This window comes from Gossypium hirsutum, chromosome D11 (genome assembly GCF_007990345.1).
Source record: "Gossypium hirsutum isolate 1008001.06 chromosome D11, Gossypium_hirsutum_v2.1, whole genome shotgun sequence".
Classification (NCBI taxonomy): domain Eukaryota; kingdom Viridiplantae; phylum Streptophyta; class Magnoliopsida; order Malvales; family Malvaceae; genus Gossypium; species Gossypium hirsutum.
Genome location: NC_053447.1, coordinates 63,395,230 through 63,414,772, shown reverse-complemented (window position 1 = coordinate 63,414,772; position 19,543 = coordinate 63,395,230). Strand labels below are relative to the sequence as shown.

Here is a 19,543-nt window from a genome sequence, read left to right as displayed (position 1 = left end):
GGATTTTGAAGATGATCAAGACTGTAACCTATCTCCTAATTTGTTAAGAAATATAAAACAAGATGAGAAACAAATCCTACCTTACAAAGAGTCGTAGAAATTATGAGCTTAAGAGACAAGCAAGAAAAGAAAGAAGTGAAGATTGGAGCTTGTATCGTCTCGAAGACAAATTGAAACCTCATTGAGTCACTCTAAGACCTCATTCGTAGTCAGCGAAAAGGGGATCAAGATCGACCCAGATAAAGTCAAGGCTATACAAGAGCTACCTCTGCCGTACACTAAAAAAAAGTTTGAAGTTTCTTAGGAAGGTTAAATTATATCGCTCGGTTCATTTCACAACTAACTGAGAAATGTGACCCCATATTACATCTCCTTAAAAACATAATGATGCCACTTAGACTAGATAAGCCGCTGATATTGTATTTGACAATATTTGGGAATTCTATAGGATGCGTATCGGGCCAACATGATGAGTCAAGAAGAAAAGAAAGAGTGATATACTACATCAATAAGAAGTTCACTGAATGTGAGACAAGATACTCACCAATTGAGAAATTGTATTGCGACTTAATTTGGACAACCCAAAGATTGAGATAGTACATGTTGTACCGTACAACTTGGCTAATCTCAAATAGACCCTCTAAAGTACATGATGGAGTCAACTGCTCTGAATGAAAGGATGGCATTATGACAAATCCTGCTTTTTGAATTTGATATAGTCTATGTGAACCAGAAGACAGTAAAAAGGAGTGCAATAGTGGATTTTCTAGCCAGTAGAGCTCTAGAAGATTACAAGCCATTAAATTTTGATTTCCCAAATAAAGATTTGATGTATGTTGCAACTACTGAAGGAGGTGCTCAAAAAGAACATCCCTAGAAACTAAATTTTGACAGAGCATCAAACACTATGGGAAACAGAATCGGGATAGTCCTAGCATCCCCAAATGGAGATCATTATCCAGTTACTAGTAAATTGGATTTTGATTTCACGAACAACATGGCAAAATACAAAACATGCATCATGGGTATCCGTGTAGCCATAGAATGCAAGATCAAAGTACTAGAGGTATATGAGGATTTTGCACTAGTGATTTATCAACTCAAAGATGAATGAGAGACAAGAGATCACAAGTTGATCGAGTACAGAAAGATGGTCCTAGAGTTAATTAGAGAGTTTGATGACATCACCTTCTGCTACCTTCCGCGAGATAAAAATCAAATGGTTAATGCCCTAGCTACCTTAGCTCCTATGGTCAAAGTGAACAAACAAAAGGATGTAAAACCTATCCAAATAAGTATTTATGAGGCTCCGGCTCATTGTTACAACATCAAAGAAGAAGAAAAGGATGATCACCCTTGGTACCACGATATACTGCGATATGTAAAGAATCATGAATACCTTGACCAAGCAATTGAGAATGAAAAAACGATGTTGAGAAGACTGGCCAGTGACGATGTCTTACATGGAGAGATCCTATATAAAAAAAGAAAGGATCAGGTGCTACTAAGATGTGTGGAAGCTCTTGAGGCTAAGAAAATCTTGGAAGAAGTCCATGAGAGTGTCTACGGAACACATGCTAATGGTTTTACAATGGCCAGGCAAATCATGAGATTTGGATATTATTTGCCCACCATGGAAGGAGATTGCATCAGTTATGTCAAGAGATGTCATTAGCGTCAAATTTATGGAGACGAAATTCATGTGCCTCCTTCACCTATTCATGTTATGGCTTCTCCATGGTCTTTCTCTATGTGGGGCATGGATGTCATTGGGCCGATCTCACAAAAATCTTTTAATAGGCATCAATTTATCTTTGTGGTCATCGACAACTTCACTAAGTGGGTAGAAGTCGCTTCTTATGCCAATGTCACAAAGACGACAGTTAGCAAGTTCTTAAAGAAAGAGATCATATGTCAGTATGGAATGCCAAAAAGGATCATATTTGACAATGCAATAAATGTGAACAACAACATGATATCAGAAGTCTCCAATCAATTTAAAATTAAACACCACTACTAGTCGCCATATTGACCAAAAATGAATGGTGCGGGGGAGGCAGCCAATAAAAACATTAAGAAGATTGTGGGAAAAATGACTGAAACTTATAAAGATTGGCATGAGAAGCTACCGTTTGCCCACCATGCTTATCGAACATCTGTTAGAACCTCCACTAAGGCAACGCCTTTCACATTGGTTTATAGAACTGAGGCGATTTTTCCCATTGAAGTCGAGATTCCTTCTCTCCCAGTTTTATCAGAGTTGAAGTTAGACGAAACAGAATGGATCCAATCTCGATATGATCAATTGAACTTGATTGAAGAGAAGAGCCCCTAGAGAATTCCATGAAGGGGACTTGGTATTGAAAAAGATCATTCCTATACAAAAGGATTATAGAAGAAAATGGATGTCAAACTGGAAAGGACCTTATGTGGTAAAGAAGGCTTTTTCTGGAGAAACGTTGATTTTGATCGAGATGGATGGGGACAACCTGCCTAACCTTATGAATTTAGATTCAGTCAAAAGATAATTCACCTAGTTTCATCTTACTCATTTTGTATTTTAGCAATGTCTATTTTGATTAATCCATTCATTTCAAGCTTCGCTCCCAATAAATTTCGATCTTGTCCATTGTTCCAGTCTTTTTCGAGCATTTTTCATTGAAATAACGATTAATGGACTAATAATGTTCAAATAAAAAAATTTATGTATATTACTCTGAAAGGTTTTCTAAATAGTACAAGGACCTGAAACAGGACCACTAGTCAGAACAACTGAATTTAAGAATTGGAAATATTTGGGGAAGAATAATTTAAATCGTGATTTTCTCTTTGGGTTTTCTGTCAAAGATACCAGTTGAACAAAAGGACGGGTAATATGCCAGTGATAGAACCTTAATAGACAACGAGCAATGTCAACCTAAGCATTAAAAAGGGGGGATCATTTTCGAAAAATGACATTCTGCATTCATGCAAATATCATTCATACACATCTAGTTAAGGGCATTTGATTCATTCTAATCATAACATCCTAATCGCTTGGCAGAAATAGGTCCACAAAATGGATTCTACAAGTCATGCTCCCTAGAGAACAGTGTAACAAATCAGTGAAACCACAAATCCTATACCCCTAAAGTTAAAGTGGGGCAGACTGAGGTCACCGTGGCGAATCTTATCTCATTGAAGTTGCAGTGGAATAGATTAAAGCCACAAATTTTATCTCCCTAAAGTTGCAGTGGAGCAGAGTAAATATAGTATATATCATTTCCCTAAAGTTGTAGTGGAACATATTAAAGCTATAAGTTACAAATCTTATCTCCCTGAAGTTGCAATAGAGTAGATTGAAGATAGCAAATCTTATTTCTTTGAAGTTGTAATGGAACAGATTACAGGTATGAGTTATAAATCTTATCTCCCGGAAGTTACAGTGGAGCAGATTAAAGCTACTAATCTTATCTCCCCAAAGTTGCAATGGAGCAGATTGAAGCGACAAAACCTATACCTCTATAGTTGCAGTGGGTTACAATAAGGCTACTTGGAAAAGAGAAACACCAAAGAAGTCGAGATTCGGTGAGACTAGGAAAAATTGGCCCTTTTTAAGGTCTTTGCTCAATTCTCGTTACACGTCAATGAGCAAAAAGGGGCAGCTGTAACGGGCCATTTTTGCCCGGGCCCAACAAAAAACAAACCAAAATAAAATAACAGAATCTGTTACAGTCCAATTACAAATTTAAAAGCCCAAAACAAAAAAAAACCCAATGGCCCAGGCCCAATAACCTAAACAAAATTTTCAGTAAAGAAACCTAAAATCCCCAGTCGGGCAACAGCCTTCACGTAGCCATGGCAACGCGAACGTCGCCCAAGAACTGACGCCTCAGGAGTACCTCTCCCAACTGTCGGCCACCTACAAAATAGAAAGTAAGAGACAGAAGCAAACACAAAAGAATAGAACGCAAGGACACAAGAACAGTAGATGAACAATGGCAAAAACAGTAGAAAGAAAGTATGTAATCCGGCTATAAAGGCTGGCTTCGAAATGTAATTTTTTGGATACAGGAGAAAAATAGCAAGAGAAATACAAAAAACAAAAACAACAGAGAGCAAAGATCAAAGGTAGTCTATTTCTTTTATTTTCAAAAAAAGAAAAGAGAAAGTAATAAATAAAAATAGAAGTTTACCTGTCGCTCCGTCTCCTATTGTTGTCGAAGACCGATTGTTTTCTTCTTTTTTTGTTTTAGGGAATTTTTGGTCTTACATCGAAATTTTTTAGTTTTTCTTTAAAAAGGTGAGGGGTTAAAAAGGCCGCCTTTTTCGGCCACCGGAGGCGACGATCGTGGTCACCGATGACTGGTGGCCATGGTGGTTCACGGCGGCTCAAAGTGGCCGAATTTTGGAGATTTCAGAGGAAAGAGGTTTTTTGAGTTTTTTCATAAGGCTAGGTCTAAAATTTTTTGTTTCGAAAATTTTTTGTATTTATAGGGCTACCACACGACGTCATTTTGGGCTTGACCCTCAAACACCCAAAACGATGTCATTTTGAAGCATAAACCGATCCGATCCAACCCACTCGGATCCGCGTATTTTTTAAAGGGAGGTCTAATTGCGCCTTTAGCCCTTCCGCTTTTTCTTTATTTTTCAATACAGTATTTTTCATTTTTTTAATTTATACCCTATGATTTTAATTTTGTTTCGATTCGGTCCCTTAAGGAACGACGTGTTTTGGGACAGGGAATAATTTTCCAGTTAGTCCCTCCTCTTTTATGCGTATTTAATTTTAGTCCTTATTCAGTTTTATTATTTAATTTATTATAATTTATACCTTTAATTCCATTTAGATTTCAATTTAGTCCTTTCATTCAATTAATTTCATCCTTTTATATTTTTTTATCTATTTATTTATTTATTATTATTTTACTTTTCAAATACCTAAATTTAATATTATTCATATTTGTTATATCTATTTATTTGTTTATCATTCTTTTACTTTTCAAATACTTAAATCTAATTTTTTATATTTTTTATCTATTTATTTATTATTCTTTTACTCTTTAAATATCTAAATTTAATATTATTTATATTTGTTTATCATTCTTTAAATTTTTAAATACTTAAATTTAATATTTTTTATATTTTTTATCAATTTATTTATTTATTTATATTCTTTTACTTCTAAAATACTTAAATATAATATTATGTATATTTGTTTTATCTATTTATCTATTTATTTATTATTCTTTTACCTTTTTAAATATTTAGATTTGATATTACTTATACTTCCCTACCTTTCATTTTCATTTTTTATTTTAAGTTACGTTATTTATTTTGTTGTTAATGCCATGAACTAATATTCTTATTAGTGCTATATTTACATTATTATTGTAGTATTTATCCATTTATTTGATATTTATTATTCTAATATAAATGTTATACCCACATGGTCATCTTATATTATTTCGCTGTCACTATATCATACATTAAGTTTAAGCATTTATCCATGTGTATATTATGCCTGAATAAATTAAAAACACGTCACTTTAAGTGCTGCGTTTGTTTTTTTCACTCGATGCATGAAAAAGGAAAACTTTTAAATCTAGCCAAATATTCGTTATTTTGAATTTAGAAAAGTCATGTTCCTAACTTACGGAATATGACTTCCTTCTAAAACCGAGATAGTCGAATATTTACTTTAAAATAAATAAAAATGAGATTTAAGTAATGATCAATTGGTGTTTATTCTCGTTTTCGAGGATTTAATGCATTGTGTCCTAACTTACAGGACATGATCATCTTTCTCGCTTAACTAGAACTAAGCCATTTTCGTGAATATTACTTTAGTTAGGTGGTGTCTTAATACAAAAAGGATCCTGTTTTTAAACTCTTTTCAAATTTTTAATTCGCGACACTAAGACATTAATTAATCAACTAGGTATCAATTTTGGGCGTTACGAGGGTGCTAATCCTTCCTCGTGCGTAACTGACTCCCGAACCCATTTCCTAAATTTTGTAGACCAAAAAATTATTATTTTAGTTAATCAAACCGTTTATTAAAGCGATCAAATTACGAGGTGACCCGATCACATCTCATAAAAAAGATAGGTGGCAACTCCCATTTTTCGTTTTTTTTAATAAAAGTCGATTTCAAAAAAGTCTCAACAGCTATTAAATGGATTGATTTAGCCCTATACTATTAAAAAGAATAAATTAAGTCCAAATTGTAACAGAGCTAACATTCACTGTATAAAAAATGTCTTGAAAAGTATTATTTTTAATTGCAATCCAATTCCAAATAAAATATTTCATTTGAAGAACCATAAAAACTTTATAAATATCAACTTTGTTAAACAATGAATAATATTTTGATATAGTGAATGTTAACTTTATTCCAATTTGACTCTCTTTGATTCTTTTGAATAGTAGGACTAATTTGATCAAGTTCTTATAAATAGAGGGACCTCTAAGATAGGTACATTATCTGTTAAACTATGATTTTGGTCTCTTTACAATACTAAATTTAGGAATTTCTCTTCTATACAATATAATTTGACCCTCTTACTTTGTATATGATTATTAATTAGTCCAACTTGTTTTTGTCTCAGCCAAATAGTTTGAGCAAGAGAGAAGGCATTCTGCATCCGCTGTTGAATGCTACATGAAAGAATATGGAGTTTCAGAACAAGAAGCAAGCATTGAATTGAAGAAGCAAGTGGAGAATGCTTGGAAAGATATAAACCATGAGTTGATGTTTAGTGAGACATCCAAGGCTGTTCCAATGTTGGTTCTTATGCGAAGTCTCAATCTTACAAGGGTGATTGATTTTCTTTACAAGGATGGAGGAGATCCGTACACACATTGTCGAAATAGAATATTGATACTCGCAATAAAAGAGAGAAAAATAGAACACAGAGATTTTACGTGGAAACCCTTTCAAAGAAAAAACCACGGGTAGAGTAGAAGAAAATTCACTATGTTGAATTTGAATAATTACATTGAGTATAGATTGCGTCTATTTATAGGTTTAGAAAACCTTATTCTAATCAACCTCTCATAGAAGTAATGCAATAAGGTTGAAACACCTTATTTAAATCAATATCAAACAGAGAAAGAAAACACCTTATTCACCCTCTTGGATCCCTATCTTGCCACTTGTATTTTATTTTAATAAGAATTTGGGTCACAACTCTAACACACATGTTGAAAAATTTTCTAAAGATTAGATCACTTCTTTGCTCATTGATCCAGTCTCACTCTCAGCTTGAGGAATTAAGAATTTTTCTTATCTCACGATCCCTTTTATGTTTGGGTTTCGTTTAAGTGACTTATACTTCTGTCATGTTGTAAGGTGATTTATAGATCTTGATATTTCTTTTAAGTGTATAGCTTTGTGTTATTGGTATGTGTCATATTCTATTTAAGTTGTTATATAGATCCTAGCATCTCAGTACTCTATGGTATATGTTTATGTTATCATATTTTGTTTAAGGTGTTTTTTAGAGACTGAAACCTCAATAACTCTTGATATATGATTGTGTTATTTTTACATGTCGTATTGTATTTAAGGAGTTATATAGATCTTGGCACCTCAATATCTTTGTGTTACTTTTACGTGCAATTATGTTTAATAGATTATGTAGCTCATCAATGTGTCGTTACATAATTTCATGACAGATGATTAAAATCATCCACCTTTCTTCCCATCTTCGAAGGCCACTCTACCCTCCAATCATATTCCCTGAGTAACCATTACCAAAATGCCATAAGGTGTTGGTAGATGCATTCAATGCAATGTGTGGAATGAAAAAATATTCTCTTTCCTTCTTTAATTATCTATTGAAATAGATCATTTGATGGGATTGGTCCAAGCACCTCACAAAATGCTTCAAATTTGACATATCTCCAATCATATTCCCTGAGTAACCATTATCAAAATACCATAAGGTACTGTTGGTAGATACATTCGTTGCAATGTGTGAAATGATAAAAATATTCTTATTCTTACTTTAGTTATCTGTTGAAATAGATTAATCGATCGGACTAGTTGAATCAACTAATTATATTAAAATTTTAATATTAAATATAATAAATATTAGATAAATATGTATTTGATTAACTACAATTGAACTGTTTGTCCACTATGGGTAAAATTAAAAAACTCTATATTGTGGTTAGACAGCTGTTTTGTCTTTATATTATATTAAAAACTAAAAATTAACTAAAGGTTAAAAGTTGAAATCTAATCACATATATTATTTTTTTGGTTAAAATATGTCATAAATTCTTACATTTCATGAATTTTTAATTTAGTCACTATCTTTTTATATTTAGAAATTTTGTTCCTCTATTTTTCATATTTCAAAATTTTAGGTCCAAATGTTAATATTGTTAAAGTTATTTTGTTAATGGCTACTAAGTGAATTTTTTTTTTTCAAATATCACACCAACAAATTTAGCTAAAAGAAAAGATTAACGGTGTTAACAATTGGACTTGAATTTTGAAATTTGAAAGTAAAGGGAATAAATTCCTAAAAAATAAAAGTACAGAGATTAAATTTTAAATTTATGAAAAGTACAGGGACTTATGACATATTTTAACCTAATTTTTATTGAAATTTTAAAATAAAAAGGTTGAAAATCTCTTGTTGTTTCAGATTTTAAGTATTTTTTGGTTGATTTTTTATTATTAGAAAATCAAGCAATTTGATGATTATTCTGGATGGAACGAACTACAAATTCTTAGATCAAGAGGTTGGACAGACTACTATGATTCATTTTTTCAACATAAATGAGGCCATCCTTAAATAGTGGCATCCAGCTATATATTATTTTAAAATTTAAATGGTTTAAATATACTAAGTCTATATATTATTTTAGAATTTAGTCCCACAAATCATTATAAGACCAACGTGGATATCAAGCAATCCGAGATAACCAAACCAAGATAGCAAAAACCATCGTGGCTGCATGGACAACAATAAAAACCACATCGACTAGCACAAGACCATCCTTGAAACAAATATTGGTTTATAAAAGTTGTATAAGCGGTGGGATTCATGTTTATGATGGGCCTAGAGATTTGATATTACTGCTTGGTTTAGGAGTAAGGAGTTTTATTTGTACGTGTGTTTCGCATTTGGTCTTGGTGTGTTTTGGAGTTGTCTTAGGTTCGTTTTGTTTCGGGAATACGTTAGCTTGGATTTTGGCATTTTCTTGTGTTTTGCTTTAATCTCGTTAACTTTATGCAAGCTTTGTAACCTTTGGGTTATAAATAAAATTTTGATTTAACCAAAAACAAAAACCTAATATACTTTATTTCCTTTAATATTAGAAACAAAAATACATCTTAAAACACATCTTAAGACCACAGAGGATTAGCTAAGCATCGCCTTCAGTACCTCCAATAGAAACAAATCTAGCCTTCTCATCCAACAAAAACCATCAAAAACAAAAAGCATCAACTTTTATTAATACAGAAGAGACAATACATAATAAAACAAGGAGCTCACTTTTCTTGTTTTGGATTTGGGAATTAAATCTGATAATGCACCTTCATTAAGTTTTATTAATACAAAAGAGACATTACATAATGCAAACTTAAACAACTGGAGCTACTTGAATTTAAAGCAACATGACCAACACTAAAACACAACGACAATGGACGCAAACACAAACACAATCCCAGTGACACTAGACAGCTCTAAAACTCCAGCACATGCCAAGAGATTGAAGAGCACCATAAAACAAAACACTGACAAATAATTATTTATTTTACAAATCAGCTGACAATAACTTGAGTATAAGAGAATAATCTTCTGAATGTCACTTTTCAAAAGTGAGTACATGTTCATTTCAACCTTAAATTCTTGATCAAATTGGGATTGTATCTATCAGCAAAGCAGTGATGCTAGTTTTTGCTGACTCCCCAACTTCCGTATAAGCATCTTCGCCCGTGTAAAGGAGATCAATGACCCTTGCAAGGTTTAGAATTCGATTAAGAGCCGATGTTGGTGCTGCTGTTGGTTTCAAAAACTCTTCATTTATATCCTTCCAAGCATTGTTTATTTGCTTGTATAACTCATCGTATGCCTTTTGCATTGACACCCCATATTGTTTCATGTAACACTCCACTGCCGAGGAAACATGTCCTCTCTCTTGCTCAACCTACAATAAACATAAATTAATTTGGCTTAACGTAGAGCTGTCCATGGTTAGATTGAGCCAAATCAAACTCAGATAATAAAAATAAACAAATAAATTATTGTACCTTGTGGCCAACAATATCACTCATCAGCCTACAAATAATGCTTGAAGCTCTGATAATCTTAGGGTCATTAAATGCCCAATTGAATGTCTCTTTTGTTATGCTCTCTTCCATGCCAACAAAAGATGAAATCGTTATAAACCAATAACCACAGGAAACTAATGCAATCGGCATATACTCCTCCATTGTTGGTATGTAATTTTCATGCAACCATTTGGCCTCAACAAAGTAAACTTGAGATTGTCGTTTCATCTATTAACAAAAAAAAGAAACAAAAAGTTAACAAAAACCAACTAATGTAGCTGATTAAGATTGCAAAATAATATTTTTTTTTCAAGAAAAAAAAAGTAGAGATCATATATACTGCTTCTATGGCCAGTTGGACTCGATATGCTTTTCCTTCTTTGGACATCAAATCTTCCATATCTTTATAAACATTTAAGGTTTCACTATACCACAATTTCATGTAGTTTGGAAGTTGATCAATGCAGCTAGTATCCCACCTACAATATATCATTCATGCAAATGGTCAATTCTCTCTATTATTCAATAAAAAACATTTACTTTTAATGATTTGAAGTAAAGGCGGATATATGTTTAGAATGACCTTTGGATTGCTTTTGTAAAGATTTCAAGTTCTTCATATGTGCCATATGCATCATAAATATCATCCAAAATTGATACGAGGCATGTCACTTTGGTCACAAAAGTTCTAGCAATGGCATAGTGGGGTTCAAAGTATACACCCAACATCCAAAAATAACATTCCACACATCTATCCCTTATAAAAGGAAAATTGGTTGCAACATCTAAACCTTTCCACCACCTAAAACAAGAAAAAGGAAGAAATTATGATACATATATATTATTAGTAGACCTGTGTATTGGCTAGGCTATGAATAAGGGTTTTATTGGGCTTCACTTATGGAAACCTCTAGTACTATCGATTACCTGTTTATCTTGTTTATCTCCATCTTGTGTAAATGTTGTAAGATTTTGAAATCTAACTTTGCAAATTTCATCAAATTTTCATCTTGGGCACCGTATGCCTCATATATGGAAATGTAGCTCCTAGCAATCAACCTCGGCAAGCTCTTGCGAAGGGGTCGCTTTAGAGCATTAGCAATTTGTGTGGAGAGAGGATAGTCTACCGTAGTTTCTACCAACTTCAGATGAAATGTAGTGAAGGAAAGGGCTTCTTCTAATATATTTTCCCCATGCAGTTGAAAGTGTGCAGCTTCATACAATTCTAGCATGCCTTTCACATCACCAATTAAAGATTCTTTGAAATTTCCTTTCTCATCTTTGAATTTGTTAAATGTCTCTGCTTAATCGTCAAACAATTTTGAGACGCAATTTGTAAATGTAATTTTTTTTTTTAGTGAAAGAATGCTTATGAAAATAGAAATAGAAACAGAAATGAATTTTAAACTGAAAATTATTATTGCTTAACCTGAATGAACATTAAGATGATGTATTTATACTCAAATAGAACAACTAGTTATGAAAATTGTTTAACAGAAGTAGTTGTAACAGACTAACAGTTCACAACTTCTAATAGGAAGGATTGCGACTTTAAAATCTAATCATCTTTTAATTCAATTATAATTTTATTAAAAATATTTTGCAAATTTGAGTTGTCAAAATCAAATTTGTATTCGATAATAAAATTGGTTCATTCAATTTTACAATAACTTTAAATCTAATGCTTGGTTCAATTACAATCTAATATTTAAAATATCAAGTTGAGTCAAAATGGTGTGTTGGATTCAACAATTTCAATCCATAGACTGGTTAAACCAATTGATTATATTTAAAAAACTTTAATATAAAATAAGTATTAAATATAATAACCATACCACAGTGAACATCGAAACCATGCTCTCTTAGCAGGCGAAATCGAACAGCAGTAGTGTAAAGATCATCACCATCAACCTCAATATGATTGCAATGATGATGGTATATAATTTGCAAGGCCTCTTCTATCTCTTTCTCGAAATGGTAAGCCACACCTAAGCGTTGGACTGCATCAATTATATGCAACTTTTGGAACGATTTATCCATATTTACCACTAACATTCTCCTCACTTCTTGCTTCAGTTCTTCGTACTCTTGTTGAGTTCCAGCATCCAGTTCCTATTCAAATCAGAAGCTTTATATTAATTTTAAATTATTCACATGCATGTATCCGACACATTGAAATGAGAACAGATGTATGTCTCTTCAATTACGAAAATAGTTTTTAAAAATTGAATACATTTGTATGAAACACAAATTAGAACTTACATCAAATATAGGTATATGATGTGACACAAACACAAATTAAAAGTGATTATCATACGTCCGAACATACCATTTCAGAAGTAGAAGAGAGGAAAATGTCCCCCCAAAAGCTAGGTCTAAAGTTGGCCAAATGACGATTTTCCTTGGACGTGTTACCATCATGAGATGGAACAAGATTCGAAGAAATTTGAGAAGACATTTTTGTTTAGTATGGTAAAAGCAAGTTTGAGTTTTGTGTGATACAATTGCTTTTATGAGCAGCTTGTATTTATAGGCACCATCCTTTGAGTTCTTTCACCTTACTGCATATTGATTTTAGATTTCTAGATGACTTGTGATTTTACTTTCGAAGTTGATGACTTGTTTGTTTTGGTTCTACGTAATATTCTTTTACTTTATTGATTACGAAGTTAGACTTATTAAGTACAATGTGAAGATTTTCAACATTCAAAAGTTTTAGGTTTTATTCAACATTGATAATGTAATTTATTTATTGCGTATAAAACTTATGCAGCATCATTATATTTAAATATAATATTTTTTAAGGGAAAAAAACAAGGGTTTTACTAACTCAAGTCATTAATCAGCAATTACACGCTGCCTTCACGTGGTTTTAATGAAAGATATCGCTTTCAAATTGCACGACAGTTTTCACGTGGTTTTAATGGAAAATATCGTCTTCAATTTGCTTTAAACGTATAATTTTTTTTGGTATAATTTATATTAGAATATTTTAAAATATTTAATTTTTAGATATCAATAAAATAATACATCATCAAATTTTAAGGGTATATAAATATTATTTTATATTCAATCACATATAATATCATCTCTAATTTAATTTAACTTTAATTAAAATAATTAAAATTTTAGAGAAAATGTTGAAACTATATGCCAGAAAAAAAACTTAAATCAATAATTAAAATTTAAAAAATGATAAAAAAATCATATGCTCGAGTTGAGAAAAAAAACCCTAAAATCAACAATTAAAAATCTAGGAAAAACACTTGTAAAAAAAAATCAAAATTTGAAATATTATAGAAATTAAAAGAATTAAAAGTTGACTACATAAAAATAAAACGCGATTTGAAAGTAAAGAAATAAAAGACGATTAAATTAAAAAAAAAACCTAAAATGATTTAAAATTTATAAAATGAAAATTTTATTCATATATGCTGTTAACACTGTATCCTCTTGTTTTGTTGAATGTATATAGCACTTACTATCACTACATTGACTTATAAACTTCTTGTTTTGCTTTTCTTTTTCCTATTTAAAATTTATATATAAAATAAATAGTGTTTAAATATATTCAAATTTATATTTTAAATAATAAATAACATTAATATTGAATCAATTTATGCTTTTACTTTTGTTCATCACAAATTAATAATATATATAATTTCTTACACTTTTTCATGAATTAAGTTGGATCACAACCTGGTTTCAAGACATTAATTAGATACGCACAAGATACGCGTAAGGCTCAAACATATTAAAGTTATCTTTTTATATTAAATATTTTTTCTATTATTTAATACGAATTTGAGTAATTGCAATGCCCCTAAAATTTTTGTTTTTGAATTATTAAAAAGAAAAAGGTAAAGTGATCTCAATTCATTCTAAAAATCACATTATTAATTGTATTTTAAGGCTATACTTATAATCAATTTCATATTATGTTGCTCAACATTTTCAATTTTTTTTATCTAACATTTATGTCAAATACAGAATGAAATGAAAATAAATATATAATTTTCTTTTGAAAGAATATATAATCTTTCAAATATATATATAAAAAAACCTTTCAAATGGTAAAAGTATCATGGAGTCCCTTGTACTAGGAGTGAGATTTCATTTTGCACCCTCTACTTAAAATGGACAAATCAGTCCCTATACGTTAGATTAAAGAGCAAATCGGGCCTTCTGTTAACAAATTTATCCATTTTTACTGTTAAAAATTGATCCCTATACATCAGCATGAGGTATATGTGGCATAAGTGTCTGGTTGTTTCATCAACTATGGCAGTTTTTAACATAAAAATAGATAATTTTTTAATGTGAAATGACCAATTTGCTATAATTTTAACATAAAAATATATAATTTTTTAACATGAGGTATATGAGGTACAAGGGAATTCACATCATCTATACATCGATAATGACGGTAGAACGATCACAAAGCAATAAGAACGATCGGCCTTTCGCCCCCACAAATTTTCTTATTTTTTCACTATATTTATTTTTTAACAAAAGACGAGATTCAGATCACACAATTTCAAACAACATCATTTCGACATAAAATTTTATTAATACAATAGAAAAAATACATAGTCAATACCTAAACAACTCAAACTAAACAAGCACTCAAACATAGGAAAAGGTTGCCAAGCAGAACATTATTTATTTTACATATGAGGTGACAACCCGATAATAAGAGACTAAATTTCACACGGATACCACTTTTCGAAAGTGATTTTGGGTTTATTCAAACTTTTAAATTCCTGAATCAAATTGAGATTGGATCAATCAACAGGGCAGTGATGCTAGTTTTTACTGAATCACCAACACGCGTATAAGCATCTTCATCCTTGTAAAGGAGATCTATAACCCTAGTAAGGTTGAGAATTCGATTAAGAGCAGATGTCGGCACCACCGTTGGTTTCAAGAACGCTTCGTTCATATCCTTCCAAGCATTGTTTATTGGCTTGTAGAACTCATCGTATGCCTCTTGTGCTGATACCCCATATTGTTTCGTGTAACACTCCACAGCCGAAGGAACATGTTCTCTCTCTTGCTCAAACTGCAATAAATATAAGTTTTAAATAAATGCTTTAAAAAAATCGAATCGAAATCAACCCGAACACTACAATGATGAAAATAAATGGCTAACAACATCATCCATCAGCCTACAAATAATTGTTGAAGCTCGAAGAATCTTTGGTGTATTAAATGCCCAAGTGAATGTCTCCTTCGTTATGCTATCCTCCATGCCGACAAAGGATACAATTGTAAGCATTGGATAACAAGTAGAAACAAATGCAACAGACAAATACTCCTCCACCGTTGGCATATAATGTTCATGCAGCCATTTGGCCTCAACAAAGTAGGCTTGACATACTTGTTTCATCTATTGACAAACAAACAAATAAAGAAGTTAGCAAAAACAAATTAATTTAGTTTATTGAAATTACAAATTAAGAATGTTTGATCATATATACCGCTTCTTTTGCGAGTTGGACACGATATGATTTTCCTTGTTCGGACATCAAGTCTTCCATATCTTTAAAAACTTTTAAGAGCTCACTGTAGCACAATTTCATGCAGTCTGGAAGTTGATCAGGGCAATTGATATCCCACCTACAATATGTCATCAATTCAAATGGCTAGCTCTCTCTATAATTCAATCAAAGAAATTTTACCTTTGCCTGTTTAATTACCTTTGGATTGCTTTTGTAAAGATTTCAAGTTCTTCATATGTGGCATATGCATCATAAGTATCATCCACAATTGATGTCAACGATATTACTTTGGTCATGAAAGTTCTAGCAACAGAGTAATGAGGTTCAAAGTATACTCCCAATATCCATAAGTAACATTCCACCAATCTATCTCGTATAAAGGGAAAATTGGTTTCAACATCTAAACCTTTCCACCACCTAAAATAAGAATAAATATATATTATTTATAAACCTGTGTATAAAAGGTTCTTATTTGGATGAAAACCTTGTGGCACTATAGATTACCTGTATATCTCACTTATTTCCTTCATGTGCAAATGTTGTACCATTTTGAAATCTAACTTTGCAAATTTCATTAAATTTTTGTCTTAGGTACCATATCCTTCATATATGGAAATGTAACTCCAAGCAACCAACCTTGGTAAGCTCTTAAGAAGGGGTCGCTTTAGAGCATTAGCAATCTGTGTGGAGAGAGGATAGTCCACCGTAGTTTCTGCCAACTTTAGATGAAAAGTGGTGAAAGAAAGAGCTTCTTCTAATAGATTTTCCTCGTGTAGTTGAAAATGTGCAGCTTCATACAATTCTAGCATGCCTTTCACATCACTAATTAAGGATTCTTTGAACTTTCCTTTCTCATTTTTGAACTTGTTGAAGGTCTCTGCTCAATCCAATCAAATTTGAAACATTACTTTCCTAAATGAAGTCATGAAAACTGAGAAAAACATAAAAGCAAGTATTCCAACTTTAAAATTATTGGATTTCACCTCTTAAATATAGTTGCATGTATGAAATTTTTATAATTATATATATAATAAATTAAAGCATACCGCACTGAACATTGAAGCCATGCTCTCGTAGCAAACGAAATCGAACAGCAGTAGTGTAGAGATCTTCATCATCATCAATCTGAATATGATTGCAGTAATGATCATATATAACTTCTAGGGCATCTTCTATCTCTTTCTCAAAATGGTAAGCTACACCTAAGCGTTTGACTGCATCAATTATGTGTAATTTTTGGGATGGTTTGTCCATATTTGTCACCAACATTCTCCTCACTTTCTGCTTCAATTCTTCATACTCTTGTTGAGTTCTGGCATCCATATCCTATTTAAGTGTGAAAAGTTTTCAATTAAATTTAAAGTATACATTTTCATTCGTCCATCATATTAGAATGAGAATAGAGATGAGAGAGTTGCAAAATTCAACTCTAACCTTTGTGAGTGTTTTATTTCTCAATGTCACCCACAATATTGCAATGACTAACAGTCAACAATTTTGCTACCCATTTCAGGTTAATTTTATAAAAACAAATTATATATATATGTATATATATATATCAAAAAGAACTAATCAAGAGCTTCCACTAAACCTTAACCGAAACAACCTCGGCACTAGCTAAACCTAACATGTCCTAGATTTACCACCATCACTAAAACTCAGTATTAGATTTATTTACGGGTTGAGTTATTTGTTCAGGCCTTCAGGCCCATCCAAAAATTGAGAGAGTTTGGACAAAAAAATTAGATCCGTTTAAAATATGGGTCGAGCTCGGACCTTAAATGTTCGAGCCCGAGCCCAACTTGGCCATGCCCTTTTTTAAAGTTTGTAATATGTTATGTTATTTTTATATATTATGTAAGTTATAACACATAAAATTAAATCTATAGTAATATATATTACTACTATAATATAAACATTAAAAAATGTTAAGATAACTATACCTAAAATTTTAAGAAATAAAATATTTAAATATTAAATATTAAATATTAAATTAAAATAAATATATTTTTAAATAGAAGCAAGTTTAAAATGGGCTTGAATTTGTCATTTACAAATATAAGCGGGTTTGAACAAAATTGTAAGCCCATAATTTGGGCCAAGCTTAGGCAACCATGTTTAGGCCTGACCGGAATCCAACTCAGCCTGGCCCGGCCCATAAACACCTCTACTCAATACCAAATGGAGCCTCCACTTTCATATTTTTTTAAAAGCAAGATAAATAAATATTTTTAAAATTGTTGATAAACTTTTTAAGAATTTATCTTTTCTTAATTTTAATAGTTTTTAATTTTTTTTAAAAATTTATATATTTTTATAATCTTTGAATTTTTAAGTTTAAAAAAAATTAATGTCAAATCATCAATGCCATATCATGCTACATTAGTAGAGTTATCAACTTACGTTGGATAAAATATTGATTATTAGCTTACTAATGGTTTCCATTACTTTTGGACTTAATTGAAAATTTTTGCAACAATGAGGGTTAATATGAGGAAAAAAAAGTTAAGGGCTAAAGTGAAGAAATCCTCAAAGGTTAGAGGCAAATCTAACAATTCTGCTAATTATAGTAGACATAAGATAAAAAAAAATCATAATGGGTTAACGTGAAAAGACTAATTCAAGTAAATAGATGGAGTTTTTTATAAATAGTGAAATGAATAGAATTATTGACGTGGAGAGATTATAATTCAAGCAATTAAATAGGGACACATCATCACTTAACAGTGGAAACAAACAGAATTTTTAACGTATAATGATTGATTTACCTATTTTTTAGTAGAAAATTCAACTCGTAACATATAAATTTTCATGATAGTTTTACCTTATATCACTAATAAATAAATAGAGAGACCAAGTCCTAGTAAGGTAGATAAATGTCTAGTCTCATACAAAGAGGTTTTCACACGTAGAAACATACCATTCCAGGAGGAGTAGAGAGGAAAATATCCCCCCAAAAGCTAGGAACAAAATCGGCCAAATGGCGATTTTCCTTGGACATTGATGGGACAAGGTTTGCAGACATTTTAGAAGACATCTTGGTCTGAGTTTTGTATGATCCAAATGCATTTATGAGTTGCTATTTATAGACATCGTCACTGATTAATCGATAATGCATGGTTTTCAGGAAACTTAAATTAATATATAGTAGATCCTTGGGTCGATTTGATTGATATCTTTGTTGGCGTTTAGTGTTAAAATAATGTAATTAAAATTTTTGTATTAGCACAAATAATTTGATCTACTATTGTTTAAGAAATTATTGTTTTTTTAAACCAGTCCATCCGTCAAGAATTTTTATCTTATTTTTAAAGTTGTAGCCGGATTGATCCGTAAACTATGGCTGTATGATTCTTTAAATGTGTGAGTTTAAATTTCTATTTTATCAAAAAAAAATTGTTTTTTAATCACTGTACCGTCACACCAATACTAATTTCCACCTTTTTTTTTCTTTTTAAACTTTTTAATATGTTATTCTAGATCTTATTTTTCATCAACTTCGTTTTTATTTTTTCCATTATTTTTTAATCTTTGTACCACTGACAGATTAATTGTATCTATATTAAATAAATATTTAAGTTTAATTTAAAATATAATAACTTAATTAAATAAAATAATTGAAACGATAATAATATAAAGAAATTTCAAAAATCATGTATTTAAATTAGTTATTAAGAGAAAAAAAAGTACAATAAGAGATCAAAACCTGATTATTAAACTAACATCAAAATCACAATTTTCATTAAAAATTGAAAAATTTTCTATT

General features: G+C 31.1%; 1 protein-coding gene and 1 pseudogene across 2 annotated transcripts; both read right to left on the bottom strand.

Annotated features, from left to right (window-relative positions):
* Window positions 1–9,527: 9,527 nt before the first annotated feature.
* On the bottom strand, window positions 9,528–12,790 carry LOC107929756 ((+)-delta-cadinene synthase isozyme A). Of its 2 annotated transcripts, none has more exons than XM_041104809.1 (7): window positions 12,606–12,790; window positions 12,112–12,388; window positions 11,204–11,579; window positions 10,860–11,078; window positions 10,617–10,755; window positions 10,256–10,504; window positions 9,528–10,152 (listed from the first exon to the last, which is right to left on the bottom strand). In XM_041104809.1, exons 1-7 carry the CDS (start codon window positions 12,732–12,734, stop codon window positions 9,859–9,861), a joined length of 1,683 nt encoding a protein of 560 aa, XP_040960743.1. In that variant the 5' UTR covers window positions 12,735–12,790; the 3' UTR covers window positions 9,528–9,858. The 2 variants fall into 2 exon arrangements, with proteins under 2 accessions (XP_040960743.1, XP_040960744.1); XM_041104810.1 differs by having other exon boundaries at window positions 11,204–11,576; window positions 12,606–12,788.
* A 2,058-nt stretch (window positions 12,791–14,848) lies between these two features.
* On the bottom strand, window positions 14,849–18,831 carry LOC107942994 ((+)-delta-cadinene synthase isozyme A-like; annotated as a pseudogene).
* Between the last annotated feature and the right edge of the window lie 712 nt (window positions 18,832–19,543).

Coding starts and splice junctions, on each gene's coding strand:
- LOC107929756 (XM_041104809.1), bottom strand. CDS start 12,734: ATGTCTTCTCAAATTTCTTCGAATCTTGTTCCATCTCATGATGGTAAC. Junction 10,756..10,859: donor TTTACAAAAGCAATCCAAAG/GTCATTCTAAAC, acceptor GATATATTGTAG/GTGGGATACTAGCTGCATTG. Junction 10,153..10,255: donor GTGATATTGTTGGCCACAAG/GTACAATAATTT, acceptor TGTTTATTGTAG/GTTGAGCAAGAGAGAGGACA.